The sequence below is a fragment of the Lagopus leucura genome, unplaced genomic scaffold (assembly GCF_019238085.1).
Source record: "Lagopus leucura isolate 7727_CA_CO unplaced genomic scaffold, USGS_WTPT01 Super-Scaffold_100002, whole genome shotgun sequence".
In the NCBI taxonomy this organism is placed as follows: Eukaryota; Metazoa; Chordata; class Aves; order Galliformes; family Phasianidae; genus Lagopus; species Lagopus leucura.
The window spans coordinates 23,120,486-23,138,666 of record NW_024962263.1 but is presented as its reverse complement, the minus strand read 5'-3'; the positions used below and the strand labels follow the sequence as shown (position 1 = coordinate 23,138,666).

The 18,181-nt window shown below is 36.5% G+C and overlaps 1 protein-coding gene across 2 annotated transcripts in view; it reads left to right on the top strand.

Annotated features, from left to right (window-relative positions):
- The window catches only part of ADCY2 (adenylate cyclase 2), a 204,887-nt gene that overhangs the window by 130,624 nt on the left and 56,082 nt on the right, over positions 1–18,181 (top strand). For both annotated transcript variants that reach the window (XM_042869933.1, XM_042869932.1), the window contains exons 8-14: positions 4,971–5,129; positions 5,487–5,619; positions 5,946–6,122; positions 7,472–7,515; positions 9,640–9,720; positions 14,112–14,181; positions 17,435–17,532. In XM_042869933.1, coding sequence (XP_042725867.1) covers positions 4,971–5,129; positions 5,487–5,619; positions 5,946–6,122; positions 7,472–7,515; positions 9,640–9,720; positions 14,112–14,181; positions 17,435–17,532 — 762 coding nt within the window. The remainder of the gene's footprint in view (positions 1–4,970; positions 5,130–5,486; positions 5,620–5,945; positions 6,123–7,471; positions 7,516–9,639; positions 9,721–14,111; positions 14,182–17,434; positions 17,533–18,181) is intronic.

Sequence of the window (18,181 nt, the reverse complement as noted above, 5' to 3'; positions counted from 1 at the left end):
TGAGAGAGCTGAGGCTGATCGTTCTTAGAAGTGAAGGCTCAGAGGGAAGTTATCAAAACACTTAAGGGCTTGAAGGGAAGATATATAAAGGAAATAGATCAGGCTTTTTCATTGGCACCCAATGTCCAAAAAAGAGGCAGTGGGCACAAACTGTAACACAAGAGGTTCCTTCTGAACCTCTGGAAATACTAAGTTAATTTGCAGGTGGCTGTGCACTACCACAGGTTGCCCAGAGAGATTGTGGAGATTCCTTTATGGGAAAAATAATTGAAACCCAGCTGGTACAGCCCTGAGCAGCCTGCTCTAATTGGACTTGTTTTGAGCAGGGTTTGGACTAGACAGTCTCCAGAGGTTCTTTCTGATCTCAACTAGTCTGTGATTCTGTCATGATAAGGTGGTAAATATCACTTATTTGGGAAGACCTGCTTTTCACAGTTGTGATGCTGCCACCCACTTGTTAGTCAAATGGCTTTGTTCAAGGCCTGAGCTCTTGATTTATAAGCTTGGAGTTGTGCTGATCAGGAGTGGTTGCCACTCTACAGAAGAAAGTGTTATTAAGATGCCTGGAGCACTTAGCCTGCGGTGATATTGAACATGTATACTGAAAACATCTTTAACAAGTTTGTGGGCCTTCGGCTGGGAAGTATACCTTCCATTTTGTTGTATGAGCAATAAGATGTGCATGTCTTAGTAGACTTCAACTTTTCTGTAATTAATTTTTTTAGGAGAAGACTTTCTATATATATATTTTTTCTGTTAATGCATTGAGACACCGTTTAGAATTCCGCCCTTTTCAACAGTACTTTGGATTTGTGGGCTGCTATCGTTGTCCCTTCTTTCCCATAATTGTTGCACTTGTTCTGTCTTGAAACAAAGTATGTGAGAATCATAATGTGATTTCTTTTGAAATAGCAGTTGCAACTTATTTCAAGTAACTCAAATAACTACAAGAGGCTTGATTGTGAAATAGGAAAAATGTTTATAGCTGTTGGGTCACCACTGTAGATCATTTGCTTCAGACATGTTTGAGGAATACTTTAGCTTACTACTGAGGTATAGGTTGAGAACAGAGTATAGGCAGTTCTGAAGATAATGGGACTCCAGAGATGTCATGCAAGAGGACAGCTTTACTCCCCTGTATCTCTCCTGGCTGGTACCTCAACTCAGTGCAGCCTAGAAATAATTCTCATGTAAGCTACCTGCCTTTGATGAATTCTGCCACTGAAATAGGACACATTTCAGCATGAAGGTACTTAAACTTTGGATGACTGCACATCATCCTGAAGGGTCCTACGTCTGCCAATCCAAAAACTTCAGATCTGTGTATTACAGGTTATTTGCTAAGCAAGGTTCTGATTCTGCTGTCTTATTTAGAAAACCTTTTGAGAGAAAAAGACAATAAAAAAACTTCCACTTTTATTTTAAAACCAGATTGAGATAGTTCACTGTGTATAATTCATACCTGAAGTTTTTATCTGTTAGGAGTTAAAATACTGTAAGTGCTTGCTTATAGCAAATTTATTAATGGCAAAAATATTTTTCAACTGGAAAGTGGTTTCCTTTGATTAAAATTATAGTATATCTTGGTGACCTTCATTTTGAAAAAATGTCATGTGGATACATTGATTGTTACCTCAGTGATTAACTAAACAGGCCTACAAAAATGATTCCTCTGATGCTTATGTACTGCATGTGTTTCTGCTTATAGTGGTTTTTGTTTTTTTTTCAGTTACCTAGTCTTGTGATTCAGTGCAGTAGAATTACTGTATGAATTTGTTGGTTAATTGAAATTGATTTTTTTTCTCTCAGTTTTTCACTGAAATGGTGTGGTATCTCTTTAAACAAGGATGTACCTCTCCTTGCTTTAGAGATCTTTTGCGAAAATAGCTTCAGTAAAGGAAAGAAATTAGGTTGCTGCATTTTCTAAAATTATTTTTCTTCATCCAGTTATGGTTGTACCTTACACTGTGTCCGAAGATATGTATTTTTATGGCACTTTCAGTACTTTCACTTGGCTAGCATTAAAACTGCAGATTGGATTTTTTCCTCTGTTGCTTTCATTGGATGTTCTCTCTTTTTTATTTAGATACGAAGAGCAGCATTATTATAATTAAATCCTTCTCTAGCATATTAGGAATTAAAGCTGACATCCCTTCACTAGAGTTAAAAAAGAGTCTGTCCCTAAATTCTGACACTGCAGTCATTGTTTTGGCATTTTTACTATATCTTATTTTTCTCTTTTTCCAAAACTTTCATTGAAAATGAGAGCTTTTTAGTTTGAATCTAAAAAGATCCAGGTGCTGTGTGATAGATGTGTGTTAAAGCATTCACTTGGAATTTCTGTTCCTTTTCTACTTTTGAAGAAAAAAATGCAGAAGGTTACAGGCAAATAGAAAAACAATACAAAGCCATGGCTGTCCTTCCCAAAGAACTAGCAGTATAATTTTGCATGTCACAAAGCAATACTCTACTTGAACTCAGAGAGCAGTCTTTCAGTTCATCACATTTCATAATTCCAATTTCTTTTAAAAATGATGTTCTTCTCAAGCTGCTCACAGACATGGACACTGCTAGTGCTCCTTGATCGGGTCTTTGTAAGTTCAGGTTTATAGTCTCAAAAATTATATTTCAGTTACGTAGCACATTCTGATCTAACTTAATTGCTGTAGTCCTAATTGACAGTGGTTGTGGACTTGGTGCCTGGATTATCACAGGCTAGTTGCATCAGTCTTAAGATATGCGGAGTCAGTACCCTATGTTTTAAGATGCTTTCAAAATATTATGTCAAGTACGGCAGCCATTTCAGCACAGTGGCCTCTAGAACAAGAAGTTGTAGTGATAGTAGTACTCTTGCTTTTGGAAGTGTGTAATATGATATATTTTGGACAAAATATGTTGAACGTATGTGTTGTCTTCCTTCTGCTGTACTCCACCCTCTTGTCTGTCTGGTGACTGTAATTTATATTAGTCTCTGTTGCAAATTCTCAAAGGCTGGCTTTGATTTGATAGTGTGAAATGAGTTCCATTTTAGAGGGCTGAAAGTGAAAGAAAGTATTGGATGAGGCTGTTGTACCAATTTGGAAGTTCCCTTTCTTAATTCATGAGAGCTTATTTTACTGCAGACTTTGTGATGTCCTCTGCAGAATATGGCAGGGCAGCCTCTAGGAAAGCTCTCCTGAAGGATAAATGTTCCTCCTCTGCAGAGACCAGATTTGTAAAACACATTTTATCTGGAGTGTTAAGCTTGTATTTCATCATATTGCTTGTGCAGAGCAATGCTGTGTTTGTCATTTGTGGACTGCTTGAAAAGGTTATTTACAAGCAGTCCAATTTCAAGTGTGTCAGCTACAGGAGAGCTGAGTAAAATAGAAAAGTGAAATGAGACATTAATAAAACTTGCTAGAGATTAAAGAGATTAAAAAAAAGTTTTCCATTTTCAATAATTTCAAAACCCAGCTTAACAGCATACTTCATAAAATCATAGAATCATTAATGTTGGGAAGACTGCTAAGATCATCCAGCACAGCCATCAGCCCATAACCTCCATGTCCACTAAACCATATCCCTCAGTGCCATGTCTCTGTTTCTTGAATGCCTTCAGGGATGGTGACTCCACCACCTCCCTGGGCAGCCTGTGCTAATACCTCACTGCTCTTTCTGGGAAGAATTTTTTTTCCTAATGTCCAACATGAATATTTCTGTTATTTTCATTTTCCAGCAGAAGAGTACTTTGAGTGATTAGAAGTGTCATTTGCCTTGACAAAATGAGACTGTTAAGTTCTACATCCCCTTTCAATAAAGAGGAAGAAGAGGCTAGTTTAATTCTGTAATTCCAGAGGCATAGAGCTAATGGGTGTCGTCATTGAGACTGAAGGATGTTGCTAGAACTTTGAATCTGACCCATATGCAAGAAACCATTTGGATTTATTATTTGCTGTTGGTTCCGTCAACACAGAATTCTCCCAGGATGAATGCTACATGTTCTTTATTGGCTACAATTTGGTCAGCATGAGCTGGGGTTTAAATTCATAAATCCAATTTAGAGTAACATGATCTTCCAGTTTCTTAGAACTGCATCTGCAGACATATGAATTAGTTAGATAGCTCACTAAATATATAGTTAGATACCCATATGACAAATGAAAATGTTCTAGCTGTTTGGCTTTAGTCACCCACCTGTGAGTCAGGTGCACCTCTTCTGAAAAGATTAATACCTATCTTATGTGTAGGGCTGTTCCGTGATTTTGGATGAAGATACCTCAGCTCTCTCACTGGAAAGTTCGAAGCTTTAGATCTGGTATCCTTAGTGAGGGTGGCCTCTCACCTTCTGCATAACAAGCTATTGGGTAGGGCACTAACAAGCATGTGAAAGACTGTTGAGCCTATATTCTTCATAGCCTGAATGACACTGAGCCCATATCTGTAAAAACTCTATGAGCTGCTGCTTGTATAGAAACCTGAGGTACTGCATTTTTCATCCTTCTTGCTGGAAAACCATTTGCAAGAAGGCACTCAAGTATATTGGGACCTGATAGAGGACAGATGTGAGAAAGGCTGTCCCTACCCTAGATAATAGGGTCTTCAGCTGGAAGCTAATGTAACAGTAATTCCAGCTCTCCAAAATCTTCATTAGATTGTTGCTGCATTAAAAACCAAATCAAAGGCCTTTAGGAGAACATTTCTGAGGTTCTACTGTAAGACTGAACTTGTCCACTACCTAGTTCAGTTCTACCAAATAATTTCAAATGGATATAGGAGAAACAGCTTTAGATTTGGTAATGAATGTTTGGTGCAAATATTTGTAAATGCAGATAATATATATTTAAAAAAAATCCTATCACAGGAAAGATGGAGCCAATGCTAAGAAGAAATAGATGGTGTCACCACTGTTCCTGTTAATTTGTGTGTCAAATTAAAAGAAAGCAAAGGCTTTGTTATGTATATTAACACAGGTTTCTTCTCAACTACAGGAAAGTGAGAGATGCAACTGGAGTCGATATTAATATGCGTGTAGGAGTGCACTCTGGAAATGTACTCTGTGGAGTTATTGGGCTACAGAAGTGGCAGTACGATGTGTGGTCTCACGATGTCACTCTGGCAAATCACATGGAAGCTGGAGGGGTCCCAGGGTAAGAGGCTTCTCTGTTAGCCTTTGTACACACGAGTCTTTGTTCTGCGGGGACACATGCAGGTACCGTGTCTTTGGTCATCAAGCCTCATGAAGAATCCTAGAATAATTCTTAGTGTTGTCTTTAAAGAAATGGATACGTAGCATTTCCTGTGATTTAAGGAGTATTTTTGTCAGTGGAAACCATTAGATTTATGTCTATTAGAACTTCTGAAAATGAGATTACAGAGATTGCAAATGAAGTGAGCAGTGCATCGAAAGTATTTCAGAAAGCTAGTAAAAAAGAGGTTGATCAGCTTCCAGTTATACTCTTGATCAGTGTTCGTGATTCTGTCATTCTTTTAAAATATAATTTCAGCCGTGTTCACATCACTTCAGTCACCTTGGCACATTTGAATGGAGCTTACAAAGTGGAAGATGGGGATGGAGATGTGAGGGACCCATATCTGAAAGAGCATAATGTTAAGACTTACTTTGTAATCAATCCTAAGGTTAGTAGTGCTTCTGTTTTGTGGGCAGTCCTAGTTATTTTTGAGCAGGACCACTAATCTGTTTATTGAATAATTTACTGCCATAATATATTGGTCAGAGCTATTACTGATTTCTTCAAATGCATGTTTGCATTGCCAATCTTTCCCGCTCTTCAGAAATAAGTCTCTGATATTTCCCAGCAATATCATTATGAATTGTGGATTCTTAGCTTCTCTCCATTTTCAAGTTCCTAAGCATGCAGATAAGTGGTAGCAGATGATGCATTCATGCTTCTGAAGGTAATGAACGCTGAGTGTGATATCATTTTTTATTTTCTGTCAACCAGGGAGAGAAGCGAAGTCCTCAGCACCACATTAGACCTCGACATACTCTTGATGGAGCCAAAATGAGAGCTTCTGTCCGCATGACCCGGTACCTGGAATCTTGGGGAGCAGCCAAGCCATTTGCACACTTGCACCACAGGGACAGCATGACCACTGAAAACGGCAAGATTAGCACAACAGTAGGGGCCTACTTATGTCATTTTGTACAATTTAGCAGTATTTGAAAGAAAAAAAGGTGCTCACTGCTAAATACCTGGTTATTTCTGATGGAAAAGTACATGCATTTGTACTGGGCAAAAGCACAAGGAAGTTTCTAGGAGATTTTCCATTGGGTTATGAGTTTTGGATTAGATTTTGAGAAGCTGTATTTTCCTTGTAGTGCATGTCTGAATCGCAAGAACTGAAGTGTACTTAACAAAATGCATGATTTTGCCCTCTGAGCTTGTGCCACAGTCACAGCATGTCGAATGGCTGCTGTTCACAATGTGGAAACAGATTCTGAATGTGAAGCCAGATTGCAATACCTTTAGGAAGAAGTACTTTTCATGCAGAGACAATTCCTGAAATTTAATGATTATTTAGCAACATATTGCATTTGGGATGTGGCCAAATGTAGAGCAAATGCTATGAAATTAGAATATTCCTGTGTACCTGGACTGGACCTTTTAAGAACCTAATCTCTGGGAACCAAATCGATGCATGCTGTAACATCAACCAGTTGAAGGTGCACTAACCAAACTGTAAACTGAAGCTAAGAGCCTGAGTATCACAATGCTACTGTATGTCACATCTCCAACACTGAGCAGAAAATATTTCTTTTTAATTTTATCATCACTATCTTATTGCTGTCAGTAAGACAGTTTCTATCTTGCACGTCACATTATTCTACTTCTAAAAAGCGCAGTTAGAGATAAATTCTAAGTGTTTTGAACATTAGCGTTCACTCCTGTTTCCATTATATATGAGATCATAAGACTGAGCCACCTAACCAATCTTGTTCAATAAATACAGTGCATCAGAATGTGAACTGTGACATGTTCATTATAGAAAGTACCCAACTGTCACTATTAATCACAAAATAAAGGTAGTTTTGATGGCTGCTATTCCTCATCAATAATAATAATGTCCATAGCCCGTACTTGGCCACTCAGGTCTGTTTTTTCAAGAACACTTAATATTATTTTTTTCCTAAAGCTGGCAGGAGTTTGGGCTGTATTACAACAGTAATATATAACGGTTACTTTGAAGCAGTAACTTTCTAGTAAAGAAAAACATTTTTGGATTCTGGTGGTTGTATTGCTAATTTATTGCTTATTATGATGGATCATTTTGTGTCTGGATCATTCCATTTTCACCATTGGCTGGATTTTTCTTTTGAGAGTTTTAATCTAATGCTAAAAGTATTTGTATTGGAAAAAATTTTCCTTACTTGACCCTGTTTTCAACACTGATTTTAAAGTGAATTCACATTAATTATGTTGTCAAAGTGTATTATAGTTAAGAGGTATTTTCTTTTGTCTTTTATTAGGATGTTCCCATGGGGCAGTATCATTTTCAGCGTTGCAGAGAGAGGTAAATTGGTTTTTTAAAAAAAATCAATTATTCACATAAATTCCATATACATATATACATATATGTATATATATGTATATATATGTATGTATATATGTATGTACATATGTATATATATGTGTATATATATGTGTATATATATATCTGTATATATATATATGTATGTATATTTGCATTTTTATAGGTATAAAACATACTTTCAAGAGAGAGCAATTTCTTATTCAGATTACTTTTTGAACTGATGCCTCACAGATAGAAAGAGCTATGAAAACAGATTTTGCAGATATTTAAGAATTGTGAATATACTTCCTTCTAACAAATAAGCATTATTCAGAATTATTATGTTAGTGGCTCCTGTTTACTTCTGCTTCATCTCGCTTGTTCTTTGTGCAGAAAGTGGTGTACAGGAAAATTGAGAGAGGAGATAGAGTGGGGAAGAAAACAGAAGTTGCAAAGGGTTTTTAGTAAATTGTGTTATAACAGTTAATAATATGGACTGAAAAGCATATTTTGTGAATTGCTTTGTATTTGCATTGTTTATTATTTCAAAGTTTATAGTGTTTATAGTGTTTGCAGTAGTATTCTGTGGACCTTCTGTAGTACTTTTGCTATGCAAAATATTTGCAAAATCACATCAATTTTTTTATTCCCCTGCTTGTTGTTTCAGTGACTAGGCCAACACTGAGCAAAGATCACTTTCTCAAAAAAAATGCTGAATGCTGAAATCTTTCATTTTTATTTAAATGACCTGATAAGACTTTAGATAATGTCTTCATTTCAAAATTATAAGAAGCATTGCAAATACATAGGAAAGTTTGAAAGAGCCATTGAAAAATTTCTATTGTTATTATCTTTGGTTATGCAGACAAGTCATTCTATCTACTCCTTCCCCATCGTGAGCAGGGTTGCCCAGGGAGGTTGTGGATGCCCCATCCCTGCGTGCATTCAAGGCCAGGCTGGATGCGGCTCTGGGCAGCCTGGTTTGGTGGTTGGTGACCCTGCACATAGCAGGGGGGTTGAAACTAGATGATTTTTGTGGTCTTTTTCAACCCAGGCCATTCTATGATTCTGTGATCTCCCTACATGGTAAATATCTCATTAATCAAAATAGAGGTTACTGAGGAACAGTGCAAATACATGAAGTATTCCTAAATTTCAGAAGTTGAACGAGCTTTGACCATATCTCTGCAGCATTGAGTAGGCATGAAAACAGTTGAGTTGTTCAAAGCTACTGAAAATATATGAATGTTAGTTTCTCGATGCGTGTGAATCCTGCAACAAGTTACTGTTTATTGGAAAATAACCCAAAAGCTTGATGTAGAAGTTGTTCCGTTGTACCTTTGAAAGTTTCGGATTTGTAGGTTAGGGAAATTCTGATAAGCTAGAAGTCAAATTTCAGATCTGAATGGTTAAAGTGTGTTATTAAGTTAACATAAAATTTTAAGTTTTCAAGGCACAGAGATATAATCTAGCAATACTTGAAATATAATGGCTGTAAGGAGAGTGCTGTTGCTGAAAGAACTGGTGATGTTTGTACTTATCAAAGGCAAACCCTCTGCTGGGTTTATGATGAGTGCAGTGAAAATAAGACTATTTTTTCATTGCAGTTATGTTCTATGTTATAAAAAGAGGAACAAGGCACATGCTTAAAACATTTCAGTCTTGATGTTCATACTTACTAAAAATGAAGTATTTCCAAGACAAGAAGAGTAAGCAGGCTTTCTGTAGGAAATGTTTATTATACACTAACACACTATTAGTCATCATACAGTTCTGACAAGGATATTTAAAAATGGTTGCAATAAATGTTTTCTGAATTGGAGCATGTTTCTGTTGTTTTTTATTAAATTCATGCCACTGAGGAGGGCTTTCTCTCAAATTTTATCTCCTATCGTTTCTTAAAGAAGTTTGGTGTTCTTTTTAAGTGCTCCCAAATGTTGGTTGATTGATTGATAGAGGGAGAAGTGGAGCAGACTTTTTTTGTCAAGAGCTTAGGAGGCTCAGTGTGTGAAGCCTGTAGAAGCTTCTGCAACATAAATGTTGACCACATATTACATAAATGTTTATTTTTAAGGTTTATTAACAAAATGTAGTGATTTTAATTTCTCACATTTTTCGTTCCAGAACAAAATCTCAGAAAAGAAGATTTGAAGAGGAACTGAATGAGAGGATGATTCAGGCCATCGATGGAATTAACGCTCAAAAGTATGTTTCTATCCTCTGTTGTCTACTTGATTCAGCTTTGACATAAATCTGTAATAGCAGGTAGCATGTACTATTTCTCCCTCCCATGTTCACAGAGCATTCTTGAATGAGTAAATGTAGCACTGCTGCTAGGCCACAAAGCTCTGCATGTTGTAAAGAAGGATGTACAGTACCATTTAATACTACATGGGATGAGACATTGCCTGTGAACCGTGGTATGACAGAGGTTTTGGCTTACCTTGATTTTCATAACAAAGGTATTTCTGTCTCTTTAACTTCACAATCATAGCTGTTACTCTACTGAATTATGTCATCTGTGAGCAGAGAAATATGACATAAAAATAACCGACTCAAGAATCAGAATGATGTGAAAATTAATGCTTCACAATTGTTACAGAAACATCTCCTCAGAATTATGAACTTTCCCTAAACTCGTAGTTTAATATCTCCCTCTCTCGGTTGCTTGGTTGAATTCTTAGACTAGGCTATGCTTGATGGTCCATTGAAATGACTGGGAGGGGCAACATGCATGTGTTGCTTTTGTGTTCTGGGAAGTACTGGAGGTGGTATTGATGTTCTGTGCTGGTGAATGGATAAGACTGAGAGAAAAATCAATACCAATCCAAAAGAAATGTGCAGGTTTCTTTTATGTCTCTGATGAAATGAGATAATTACTCTAGAACAGTGTGGATAATGATAGAGAAAAACATGCAATTCATCACTGTATTTCTGTTACTCAGAATCTTAATTAGCTAGGTATTACTCCTAATTATTAAATGTTCATATATCGTGTTTGGTTTGTTGCTTTTTTTTTTTTTTTTTTTTTTTACATCTGTTAGTTCTGTTATAAGATACTTTTAGGAAAATATTTTTTTAGTCATTATCTATAGGTCATACAAATATACAGAGAAAGAGGAGTCATCAGATAGACAAAGACTTCTGATTATACCAGACTTGCTTAAAACAGCTGTGCAAATTTTGACAGCTTTCACGTTTCCTCAGCTAAGTGAGCTCTAAAAACGATGGTTTGATATCAAAGGCAGAAACATATTGTTGTCTTGGTTTCAGCTGAGACAGAGGTGTGTTTTTTTTTTTTTTCTTCATAATGTCTGGTATGATGCTATGTTCTGGCACTGGGAGAAAAACAGTGCTGATAACACACTGATGGTTTAGTCATTGCTGAGCAGTGCTATATGGAGTCAACATTTCAACTTCTTGTACTGTCCTGCTGGTGAGGGGAGCTGAGGGGCACAAGGAGCAGGAAGGGGACAGAACCAGGACAGGTGACCTAAAATGTCCAAAAGGATATTCCATATGACATCACATGAAAAAAAAACAAACAGAAAACAGAGTGGAGTTGGCCAGGAGGACAGCTGCTTCTGTCCAGAGTGGCTGGGCATCACTTGGCAGGTGGTGAACAATTGTGTTGTGTATCACTTATTTTGTAAATGTGTATTATGTTATTGTCATTACTGTTATCTTCTTTTCCTTTTCTGTCTGTAAATAGTTTTTGTCTCAACCCACTATTTCTAATTTTATTGTTATTATTACTATTATTATTATTATTATTATTATTGTTGTTATTATTCCTCCCATCCCACTGGGAAGGAGGAATGAGTGAATGACTGCATGATGTTTAGCTGCCTGCCGAGTTAATCCACAACAATTGTACATATACATTAGGAGAAATTATCATTACTCCCTGGGAAACCACACTAAGTGGCCTTGTTTGAGAAGGGGGGTTGTACAGGATGACCTGCAGAGGTCTTTTACCTTAGAGAATATGTATCTTACTGAATTCTCAGAAAATCTGTGGCTTACTTAATTAGTGAATACATTCAGAGAAACTTAGGAACAAGAGAGATAAAACAAAAGTTGCTGCAAAAGCTTCAATTCATTTTGTGAATTAAGCAGGGAACTACGGATGGGTAAGGAATGATTTTACAAATTACACAGACAGCATAGATGCCTTCCAAAACTAGATTCTTTACCTTGATCTTGGAGGAATATATCACTCAAGACAGGTTATTCAATTGGTTATTCCAGAACAACTATAAACTATAGGGAAGTGTTAATTACCCAAACAGGAAGTTAATTTGATAATATTTTAACTACATGAATCTTAATCAGAAAAAAAAAAAAAAGTAGATTAAAACATAATATATATTTTGGACATGAAACTAATCACTTTTTTTTTTTTTTTTTTTAATTATTTCACTTCATTTGTGCCTGTGTAATGTTTTTGGAGGACTCAACCACTGCCTGCTCTCCTGCTGCTTCATGCAACACAGATGTCTTTGCACAGCTCTGCCAAGTGCTGCATGTACACATCAAGAGTGACTCAGGACTTCTGCATTCAATTTCATCTTCTGGAATGCAGATGAAGCCATGATCTCTAAGAAGCAGGGTCATGGGCTTTTGGGATGATTGAGAGCAGTAGATCTAGTTGGCATTGCTCCTTGAAAGGCCATGTGAGAAGGGTTAGGACCTTCTTATTCAATACTATTCTAGGTAAAGAAAGGTACAGATTTAGAAGAAGGAATAAGAAACACCAAGTTTTTCTCTTTCAGCCATGTACCATAGCTATTAGATGTGCATCCTGCATAGGACAAGTTGGTTAGCTCTGGCTGTACCACCTTGGTGATCAGGGGACTTTTATTGGACATGTGGTAGATGGATCAGAATCTAAATAAATATCTACAGAGAGAGCTAAACTAAAATTATTTTGCTATTTGATAAGTAGGTGACTATGTTAAAAAGATTCTCTTTCCTTTTTCTGGCTGCTATGGTTTAAACATGTTGTCTACCAGACTAGGCCTTTAAAACCATGCACCCTTGTCTAATGAGTCTGTCTTTGTTGTTCCTTGAACTGCAAGGGAATCCAAACATAAATGTGTTACTTCCTGGATGGCATATCTCCACGTAGCTGTAGATATCTGGGACTTCTATGCTCATCAGGGAGTCAGACAGCAGGCAGGATTTTGCAGCCGTTATTACTCTGCTAAAAAAATCCTTACCTTTGTGCACCATCTCCTAAGCTTATTCTTCATTTATACTTGTCTGTGCTGCCCTCTGTACCTGGTGAATCTTTCTGTTGGCTATCCTATTTTCCACATCTTATGGATGATGCCTTGCCTGCTTACTTGCTTTTAATCCCACAAAACCTTTTCTCTAAATCTTGCTCGCCTTCTTTTCGTTGATGTCATTTTTCTTCTGTTCCTACAGATTTTGCTATAGAATAAAACGTTTTGTCAGTATGGATGGATAGGTCTCTTGCTTTGATTTCTGGTGCCTGCTATGAAGATAGCTGATAGCACTAGTGATATGGAAATTGGACATGCAGTCCCTCAGTCCCTTAAAAAATGGTGTATTTGAAGTCTGTCTGGAAGATGGATGTGAAAGGGTAGAACATGTTTGCTGAAAGTGAAAGATTCTGAAACCTTTTTTTTTTTTTTTTACTGAAGTGAGAAATCACTGTTGAGTGTTTGTGAAACAGATTTTTCAAAAGGCAGGCATAGTCAATTATTGACCTTCTTTCACAAAAACAAGAGAGCTATGACCTCAAGGCCTCCTCCTACCAGAAGAAAAACTGAAGTTGCAGGGCAGAAATGCAGAGTTACTAAAGCTTTCTAGAAATTCCTACAACTACTTTAAAAGATATATGATCACTATGATTTTACTGAGCTCTTGAACATGTGAGCTAGTTGTAGGGAGTACAAGGCAGCATTTGCTCTAAGTGCTATTAGTGTGATCAAACGTGTACAGACCAGATTAGGCCTTAGAGAGCAGCTCATGCAGGTCATGGTCCAAAGACTGACACTGGTTAAAGACAAAAACAGTTCACTTTTCTTTAATAATGTTTTTTACATTTGCTTTTAGAATGAGTGTAATTTATCTGCCATTCTTACCTGTTGTAAAAGTATGTTTTTAAAAGATAACTTGTGAAGATGGGACCAGATGGCCTCCAGAGGTCCCTTCCAACCTAAAACTGTTCTGTAAAAGTCATATATATCAGTGATCTGTGAAAGGTTTAATTTTATCTCTGTGCACCATTTTTTTCTGTGCCCTGCATTATTACAGTATTTTGGACACGAGTGGTATGTCATTGTGAGAATTATATCATGGAAATCTCTCCCTTGGTTGTCTTTAGCAGTGATTCTCAGAAAAACAGCTCATCTGAACTTTTGTTTCATGAGTACATTTACAGTGGAAATCAAAATGCAGACAGGATTTGTAGTATTCTCTTCTAATTTTAGTGTGATTCATCATATATGTTCCAAAGCCCAATAACTTTCTTCTAAGTTATTTTCTTAATTTGCTGCATTTCAGTAGTACAAAAAGATGGGACTACTTTATTCTTCTGTCATTTATGTTTTCTTTTTCTTTTCTAGGCAGTGGCTTAAATCTGAAGACATTCAAAGAATATCACTTCTTTTCTATAATAAGACTCTGGAAAAAGAAGTAAGTTATTTTCACTACAAAGTCATGATTGATTCCTTCTCTACCTTATCCTAAGTGAGGCCACCTTGCCTTTATAACACAGAGCACCTCCCCAGTGAGAAGTGCTTAAACATTTTTGCCTCATTTGTAGTAGAAGTGTTTTGAGTATGATGTCCAGTACTGCTTCTCTGTTTGCAGGGCAATTTTTACAGTGTTCAGCAATTCTGAATTTCTCAAAGTTTTCAAAGTCTCATAGAAATGAGAGGAGGTTTGATAATCTTGATTTGCTGATGCTGAATCAAAGGATTCCTAAATTAATTACCTACGTTCTCAAAAAATATTTATCAAACATTGCTATTTCTATTTTTTTTCTTTTTATCACGTCTCTAATACTTCACCTCCAGTCATGATAGTCATGATAATTTTCCTGCAGTAATTTCAGTTCATTTGTTTTCTTCATAAGCACTTCATACTCACAGTCATTCCAAGGAAGTGATACTGTAAATTGTATTTAAGAAAAATACCTATCTGTATTGGGTGCAATTCACTAAACGTTTTTATGAGTAATATACTTAATTAAAAAAAAAAAATCAAAGTGAAAGTTTCTTCCCTTATAGGCAACTGTTGTGACCAGTAGCCCAGGAAGTCAGGCGTTTTCTTTTTGCCCCCTTGTGGGGCTTGATTATGTTTCAACATACTGACAAAGCTTCAGCGATAAGACTGGGGAGTTGTCTCTTTTCCCACCTCAGGAAGCAAAGAACAACTGATAGCTGAGAAGTTACTGTGTCTTTCAGTGAAGTAAAAGGTAGATCAGACCACAATTGGCTTTGTAAGTGAGTTAACCTGATAAGAACGTAATAGGGAAAGCATTGCCACGGTATGTTTATACTGTGCAATGGAGGTAAAAGCATCATCTGGGTCACACTTGATTCTCAAAGACGTAATTAATCATTTTTGCACGTACCTTCAGTTCAAAGTGTCTGAAATAATTTTCACATCCTCTCACAACTCAGCAGAATGGAGTTCTTCTGGCAGACTGCCAAAGGCATGTTGTATGACCTTGGCAATGCATTATGGTGAGAAAAAATTCAAGGCTTGTTAAGGCTGTGTAGAGGTGGCATAAGAAAGAAGCAGCAACACCCGGTGTGGTCTCACCCACAGGGTTTAGTGATTGCACTGAGTGGGAGCACATACAGATTTTTACGTGGATAGTACTAACTGATTAGTTCTAAAATAGAACTTGAGAGCAAACCATTGTATGTGCTGTTTGGACAATGAGGGAATTGGAATTCTGGAGAAAATCAGCCAAGTTATTTGGCTCTGCGGATGCTCCCTGTAAGAGCCTAATCTCTTTTAGACTGTTGAGTGTTACAGTATGACAAAGAACTAATTGTTCTTTTCAGGTCTGGGTTTTTAAGGTTCTGTCTTCTAATGACTCACTAGTCCAATCTTGTCTCTAAAGAACTCGGCAGGAAGCCTGATTTTGATTTAAGCAGGAACTTTTCAACCCTGCAGGGCCTGAAAGTACTATAAGGTAATAAAGCAAAATAATTATTTAACCTAAGGAATGAGTTGCCTGGCTTTGTTCGGAAATGTCTGGAGAAGTGTAAAACATTGAAAAGAACTTACAAGTGTGTTGGAACTTTTTGAGATTTTAACAGCAACTCAAGGCCCAAAATTGTTGGACAGGACCATTGAGATATAACAAACACTCAACAGATGGAACAACAAAACTTGCTGCAAGCATAGTGATATTTGGTGCCTTGGAACTCAGTTAGGTATGTGGGAAGAATTGCTTTCAATTTGTCACAGAATTTAAAAACAAATGCTGTTGGGGTGCTAAACTCAAATGCTGCGCATTCGTATAAAATAAAGTGCACCAGTTTCAAGGGAAGAGTTTGGCACTAAGTGTGAAGACACCACCATTAGAAAGAGTAGCTCATGCACATTTTATTTTATGTTTGCACATTGAGAACGTAATAACGCAGAAATAATTTTTGATACTCTTTTTTTAATAAATCAAATCTTGGAATCTTTACCTTTTTAATAAACTTTGGTAGTGTTACCGTCAGGAAAAATTAGCGCAGTAGAAAGAAATACAGGAGTGGAATAGCAAAAGGACAAACGGGAAATGAATGCTCACCCATCTGCAAAGATCTGAGCTTGTGGGGGAAAAGCACCACAAGGGAGGGATCTCCAACCAGAGATCCTTCCCCCGTGGCAGTCAGCCCTTAAATGAGGTCTAAGAGAGGTGCAGGTTCCACGCCTTCTGGTTGCACAGGTGAACTGTCTTCACCTATGCTCCCAGGGCTGGTCCTTTCCCTGGGTGATCAATCAGTGGTTCAGGCTGTGACTCAACACTTACCATACAGATAGGTTAAGTAACTTCAATAGACCCAATCTTTAGGTCATTTCCTTTTGAGTGCTTAATTGATTTCATTCTATTATCTATATGTTCTAATAATATAATCTAATCTATGTGTCAATCTCAAATTATAAAAAATTCTTCTGATAAATATTTCACTGCTTAATTCTTGTGTTTCTGGACAGACTAATTAGAGAATTGTAAATAGTATTTTTTTTATTAATGACAAGGGAGATGGAACCAACCCTCTCCTAATAACAAGTTTTTATTATTATCAGTGGATAGGTAAGGCATTTTAATACAGACATTCACTGAAGTAATAATGTAGCGCCACTAAATATTAATATGATAGGTAGCTCTGCTATTGGAAAAAAAAAAAAACTTTTATACAAATTGTTAGCAGTTTACACTTTGTTGATTCGTGTACTCAGGAGTTTCCTGTATAAATGACATGAACAGTTTCTTATATCTGTTCCAGCCCACTCAATATTTACTGTTAACTCAAAAAACAGTTTGGGGAATTAGTGACTGAGAAAGATTGTGGAAGCATGGTCAGCTATACTTAATAATAGAAATACTTACACTTTTATAATTAAAATTTTTATGATGATGCTATTTTTTAATTATATTTTTTTATGATGAATATGGGATAGTCCTGTTCTGAGGAGGAACAAGACCAAACCATTTCTCATGGCTATCTACTCTGTCCTTTGAAAAGTGAAAGGCTTCACTGCTGTGCCTGATAATCCTTGTGTAAGTGGATATGATGATAACCTATCAACAACAGGAAACTTACTGTGGCTGAAATGAGCCTGTGCATATCTGCATCTTAAAACTGGAATTTCAGTTGGGTGATGTTTTATCTGTTTTGAAAATTGCGTTTGTAATATTTGCTCTTTCTTTTTCCAGTACAGAGCAACCACTCTGCCTGCGTTTAAGTACTATGTGACTTGTGCCTGTCTCATATTCTTCTGCATTTTCGTTGTGCAGATTCTGGTATTGCCAAAGTAAGTGGTATTTTAACATAAACATTCCTATGTTTGTTTGCATATTAGTGTAAAAAAAAATATATGAGTAAAAGTGTTTTGAATTCTCAGATTACAGAGATCAATTAATGGAAAAAAATTTGGACAGAGATTGAGGATTGTAGCCAATTTTCAATCTTATACTTGTTTCTAATTTTAAACGCTGCCATTGCATGGTGCTCCAATATTAGTATCAATTCTTCATTGATTTTAGTTTTTCTATTTAAAAATGTGTGATGATGACATGAATCCATATGTGCAAAGAAAAGTAATACAAACTATGGATTTATGAGACTACAATTGCATGTTAAATAAGCCAGAGCATTGGGCTTTAAAGTGGGATAAAGGGGATTGCAGAGTTGAAACTGTGATTAATTGCTTGTATTTAACACATTGCTGTGATAATACTGCTCTGTTCTACATACAATTATTGTTACTATTTGAAGAATTTCTCTTTTTAAAACTAGCTTAAAAAATATCAATTGATGAAGTAATTATTGCCATCAGAATTTATTTATATGAGAGGAATGATTGTGAGATAATCTGTTTTTATACCAGCCAGAATCAACTGCCCTTTCTGTCTATGCATTTTCTAGAAAGCCCAAGGAAATTGGAATGCAGTTCCAATAAA